Source organism: Perognathus longimembris, chromosome 17 (assembly GCF_023159225.1).
Source record: "Perognathus longimembris pacificus isolate PPM17 chromosome 17, ASM2315922v1, whole genome shotgun sequence".
Lineage (NCBI taxonomy): Eukaryota > Metazoa > Chordata > Mammalia > Rodentia > Heteromyidae > Perognathus > Perognathus longimembris.
In genome coordinates this window covers 43,164,636-43,170,635 of record NC_063177.1, presented here as the reverse complement: position 1 = coordinate 43,170,635, position 6,000 = coordinate 43,164,636, and the positions used below count along the sequence as shown (strand labels likewise).

The following is a 6,000-nucleotide window of genomic DNA, read 5'->3' as shown; positions in this document are numbered from 1 at the left end:
GATGAGGAAGTCAGGAAGGCACTCAGTCATTTCAACCAGGAATACTTAACAAAAAGAAGGATCTTAACTCATGGGCCATCTAGGAATATCCGAGAGGTAAAGAACTGATTGCTGTACAGCCATTGGTCAGTAAATCACAGTTTCCCATTGTTGTCCAGAGCCCCTAAGAATGGACATGAATTACCTCCAAATGAGCTAGCCACAATCCTTTTGTGCCCAGGTGCCGTTTGCCAGAATACTATCTAGAAGTTTATCCTACACGATGCCAAAACTGACAGCTATTTGCTAGTTAGCCCCACAGATTGACCAGGCAATGCTGGTCTTTAAGCCCTGTTAGACCACTCCAGAAACTTAGATACATTTCTTTTGAATACAGACAGTATCTTCCTCCTAGGATATAGTTTGCTCATATCAACCATCTTAATAGGGTCCCACCACTACTCTCATGGACTCTGTAGTCAAAGGTTATAACTTATTTCTAACCTCCTTGGATGGATGCTGTTATCCTTCCTCTCCCCCCACTTATCCCTCTGCCACAGTCCCATGGGGAACCCATGGGAAAACTGGGCCTCAGTCACTTTCCTCATTCCTCACTTTAAAGTTTATTCTCAGTGTCAACACCTGGACCAGCTACTTCCTGTTGGTTTATCTTCCCTAATAGGTGGGTACAAGTGTACGAAAAATGAACTCAGAAGGCATGAGTTGGTGAAGCAGAAGTGCTACATCAGAAGATGTAACTGTTAACAAAAGACAGAGGGAAAAGGGACTCCAGGAGAGGAGAGGTTGCGATTCTCATTGAGAAAGGTTATAAGGGAATGACATCTGCTCTTGCCAAAGCCAGGTCTCTCAGATCTCCCAGTTGAAAAAACAAACATAACAAAATGCCCTACAGAATCACTTCTTTGTCCTATGTTGGGAATCAAATCTAAGGCATCATATGCTCTAGGCAAGTACTTTACCATTGAGTGACATTCCAGCATACCAACCCCTCTACACACACACACACACACACACACACACACACACACACACACACACACAATCTTGACTTGACATTTATACCACAGTAAATCCCAACATCTTAGAACATTGATACTGAAAAAGACCTTCAAGAATGGCTGATCCAAACACACCATTTTTCAACCTAGAAAGTTGAACTCCAGGGAGAAGAAACTGACTTGCCCTAATTAACATGGATGATTCCTTAGCTGTAAGTTTAAGGCCAGTACTCAGATTTCCTTATCCTAAGACCACTGTTTGTAGGTCTTTCCCTTTACTTTGAGTGGTGAAAAGTGTTTTAAAAATTAAAATTCAACATGATTTGAGCAACTGCTTGGGTTAGGACAAAATTTTTTTAAAAAAAAGACTCTGTCCTCTTCCAGAAAGGTCCAACATGACCATATGTCCACCCTCACAGGCTGCCAAGAAAAGAAAGCTTGGCACAGGCCCAGCAACTGGGCAGCCACTTAACTAGAAATGATGCCAAATGGAAGCATCTGTAGCCAAGCCAAGTCTGCATAGTTCTCTTATGCTCTCCTTCTTCAAGATCAAATAAAAATACAAACATACATACTGCAAGTACATTGTATGCATGTTTTGGGGCTGGGAATATGGCCTAGTGGCAAGAGTGCTTGCCTCGTATACATGAAGCCCTGCGTTCAATTCCTCAGCACCACATATATAGAAAAGGCCAGAAGTGGCGCTGTGGCTCAAGTGGCAGAGTGCTAGCCTTGAGCAAAAAGAAGCCAGGGACAGTGCTCAGGCCCTGAGTCCAAGCTCCAGGACTGGCAAAAAAAAAAAAAAGGCTCCATTGTATGTACATTTCCTTTCAATGAAGCAAACGTCATCAAGATTTCAGATGCCCTAAGGAGAAAAATCAAATAAGATTGCACTTGTAGCCTCCCAGATTAAAGACTGAGTCAAAGTGAGGTTTTTTTCAGCCAATAGGAGAACAAACCACGCATGCTGGTCCCACCACTGGCTATCATCCCATCCTGGCATTTCCACTGGGCATACTCATGGAATGCCTCCTTCACAAGATGCCCAAGAGGTAGGTAAATGCAATTGTTCCTGTAGGTGGATAGAACACCAAGAGGCACGGGGTTAGGTGATTGGGGTTACCTGTGACAAGGGCAAAAGACCTGAGGGGAGGGCCAGGTCTCTGACTCTAACCACTGTACCCTCCTTTTGAGGAAGACTTCTGGTCATGAGAGAAATCCCCAGTGCATAGCAAATGACTGCAACAAGTAAGGGTGTAGGAAGAGGAGGTAAGTGATGGTTCTGATCTAAGGACGATGACAGTTCTAAAACAATCTCCAGGGTTGAACTGCCAATGAGGCAAACAGGAAGGGTTGTGATTAAGAATGGGGGGAGGGGGGTAAACACACCTCCCCCAGGCCACCCATGACCCCTGAGGAGCACTGCCATCTTCACTCTCAACAGATAAAGAATTTGGTGACAAGGACTCACATTAGGAGAGAATCATTGTGGAACTGAGGTGATGGTAAAAGACACAGTCAACTCTGAGGGCTCAGATCTCCCGTCTCCCCCTGCAGCCTGAGAAAGGGAAGGAGATAGAGGCATACAACACAACTGAGCTACAAATCCCAGAAGTTTCTCCCATAGCCATTAGCCACTGAGAGACAGGCATACAAACCATGAACTGACCAACTCAGGATAGAGCCAAGGCTTGGCACTCCTTCCTCTGGCATGAGAGACCTCAGCCCTGCCCCTCGGACAGGAAAGCTGGCTTTTCACTGAGGTAATGAAGACCTGCTCAGCTTTATAAGTTGCCCTCAAGCTAAGCAGGAAGAATCCCTGAAGGAGGCATTCTCAGGACCAAGGGGAGGGAGCTCTGCCAATGGACACATCACAAGGCTTAAATTAAACATTTCCCCATGCACAACACACACACACACACACACACACACACACACACACACACTGATGGAGACTCACACCTCCACACACTGACATTCTCCTAGCCCACCCACTCCAAACCCCCACCCCACAAACACTGTCCTCTGTAAACATGATGGCAGAGACTCCCACAATCCTGGCACAGTGTGACAATGATCTGAGGTTGGCCTCTTGTCTTTTAAGCGCCCCGATAGGTGATGTTGGTGAAAGTGGAGGTGGCTTCCTTATACAGTGGGTTGTTGGCCTGAAGAAAGAATGGAAAAGCATCTTACAGTGAGCTCCTTCACCCTCCTTGACCCTAGAGCTTTGCCCAAGACACCCTTCTCTGGAACACAGCATCAATGAAACAGACTAGTGTGTGTATACACATATGTATACCAATCCTGGGGCTTGATCTCAGGGCTTAGGCGCTGTCCCTAAGATTTTATTGCTCAAAGCTAGCACTCTACCACTTGATTCATAGCACCACTTCTGGCTTTTTGATGGCTCATTGGAGATAAAAATCTCCTGGACTTTCCTGCCTGGGCTGGCTTTGAACAACAACCCTTATATGGCAACCTCCTGAGTAGCTAAGATTACAAGTATGAGCCACTAGAGATCAGCTCACTCACAGTTTTACTCATAGAACAAGAATGGGTAAGAAATAAGAGGAGGATAAACAAGGTAGATCAAAATCCTGCTACTATTTCTAAAAAAAAACTTTTTAAATTTATCACTTTTTTTTTCTTTTGGCAGCCCCAAACATTCCAGGATAGCTTTTACCAGCCTCTCCCATGACCTTCCCTGCCTGCCACTCCTTCTTTAGCACTTCTCCCTTTTCCCTTCATTGTAGCAATGCTGAACAGTGTGGTAGTCAGAACACAGAAGCAGGTTTTCCTGCAATAAGTCTTGATTTGTTTTTACCTCATCTCTTCAAATCCCTAGCCATGAAACTGTCATGTGACCAGGAAAAAGTAATTGGCTCACTAGATAACCCAACTGACTTCCCAACAAAAAGTGATGAATCTCACCATATCAATTAGTCCTTAATGGTACCTTCAAGAAACCCCAACTAGGGCTGGGAATATGGCCTAGTGGTAGAGTGCTTGCCTCCTATACATGAAGACCCGGGTTCAATTCCTCAGCACCACATAAATAGATAACAGCCAGAAGTGGCACTGTGGCTCAAGTGGTAGAGTGCTAGCCTTGAGTGAAAAGAAGCCAGGGATGGTGCTCAGGACCTAAGTTCAAGCCCCAGGACAAAAAAAAAAAAAAGAAAGAAAGAAAGAAAAACGCCCAGCCCCGTCTCTTACCGTGTCCCATTTTGCTCTGGCTCGTTCTTCCTCAAATTTAGCAAACTCTTTCCGGTCATGGATGGTGATGAGGAGCTTCCAAATGAGCAAGGTAGCAAGGCCAATGAGCAGAATGGCCCCCATCACAGACAGCAGGACCACCAGGATGTCAGGACCCTTGGGACACTCTGGGAGGCAGAAGCCAAGAACAGGAATCACCACAACTAGAGACCAACAAGGTCTTCTTAACAAGGGAGAAAGAGCCAAAAGGCTTCTGAAGAAAACAAGATAGTCTTGAAAATTAAATGTATTCATATGTTTAAGAAAGTGAGCAGTCCTTAAGATAGCAATGATCTGTCCTGTATGGTTAAAATCAGAGCTCTTAAGATGGTCTCACTAAATAGATTTGCTTACCCAATATGGTTTGCCCAAGTGTTTCTTCTAAACTTTGATTTGGGAGCTGAGGATATAGCTCAGTGGTAGAACACTTGTTTAGCCTCCCTGAGGCCCTGGGTTTGCTCCCCAGCACTGCACACACACACACATATCAAATGACTTATAAACTCTAGTGCCTTTATTCCTACAGAGTGGCCATCAGCTGGAATTGAGAGCACTTGACCCTTTTAGTTGGGACATATTTCCTATTTGTCAGAATCTTCATCAATCTCTCTTTTGTCCCTAAGTAGAGATAAAGTCTGACTTGTCTTTTGTGCTTGTGCCACTGTCTATTCCAGGGCCAGAGTGCCTGAGTTTCAATCCTTGTTTTATACTTAATTGAAAAAAAAATTCAACCAAATTTTAAATGGAGAAAGTATTTACACACACTTTAAAAACTTCTTATGAGCTGACTGCTGGTGGCTAGTGCCTTAATCGTAGCTACTTAGAAGGCTGAGATCTGAGAATCCGGGTTAGAAGCCATCCTGGGCAGAAAAATCTGTGAGACTCTTAACTCCAATTAACCTTCAAAAAGCCAGGCCTTGAGCACCAAAGCTCAGGGACAGTACCCAAGTCCTGAGTTCAAGCCCTAGGAGTGTCACACACATGCATGCATGCACATGCACACACACACTTATTATGAGCTGGGTGTTGGCGGTTCGTGTCTGTAATTCTAGCTACTCAGGAAGCTGAGATCTGAGGATCTGGAAGCTAGCCTGGGCAAAACTGTCCATTAACCCTTTATCTCTAATTAGCTAGCAAAATTCCAAAAGGAGAGATATAGCTTAAGTAGTAGAGTGCCAGCCTTGAGTGAAAAGGCAAGAGCATGAAGACCTGAATTCAAGCCCCAGTACAAGTACACAAAAATTAAAAACTTCTTATGAGGAATAATTAAGCTAATAACTCAGAAACGTGCCAGCAATCTGACACAAATTAAGTGTTCATAAAACATCAGCTCTTGTTACAGGATTCTTCTCCCACTGTTTCGTTTATCTGTTTGTCTTCTGAGCTCCTGATGGCGTTGTGTCTGTTACCCTAGTTCAGGTACTAACCTCCCCGAGTTAGCATCACTACAGACTAGGAGGACTGCCAGTCAAGACAATGTGGAGATTATTTCTGGAAACATTCATTATCTATTTTTTCAGTTTATTTTTAAATTCTTTTTCTTTGTGAATTTTTATTGTTATGACAAAGGCGATGTACAGAGGGCTTATGGTTATCTAAGTGAGATGAAGCATATATTTCTTTTGAACAATGTTACCCCTTCCCTCACCCCTCTCCCAGTTTTTCCCTCCTGTCCTCACCCACAAGTTGTACAGTTTATTTTTCAACATAGTGTCTTGTGAGTGCCACTGTTCACCTTTTGTCCTCCATT

The 6,000-nt window shown here is 44.0% G+C and overlaps 1 protein-coding gene across 1 annotated transcript in view; it reads right to left on the bottom strand.

The window, feature by feature from the left end:
* Window positions 1-1,825: 1,825 nt before the first annotated feature.
* Itgb3 (integrin subunit beta 3) overlaps window positions 1,826-6,000 on the bottom strand; it is a 56,752-nt gene continuing 52,577 nt past the window's right edge. Inside the window, exons 14-15 of the mRNA XM_048366879.1 lie at window positions 4,212-4,378; window positions 1,826-3,163 (exon numbers count right to left, since the gene is read on the bottom strand). Of these exons, the coding sequence (XP_048222836.1) occupies window positions 3,098-3,163; window positions 4,212-4,378 (233 nt within the window). The 3' untranslated portion in view covers window positions 1,826-3,097. The remainder of the gene's footprint in view (window positions 3,164-4,211; window positions 4,379-6,000) is intronic.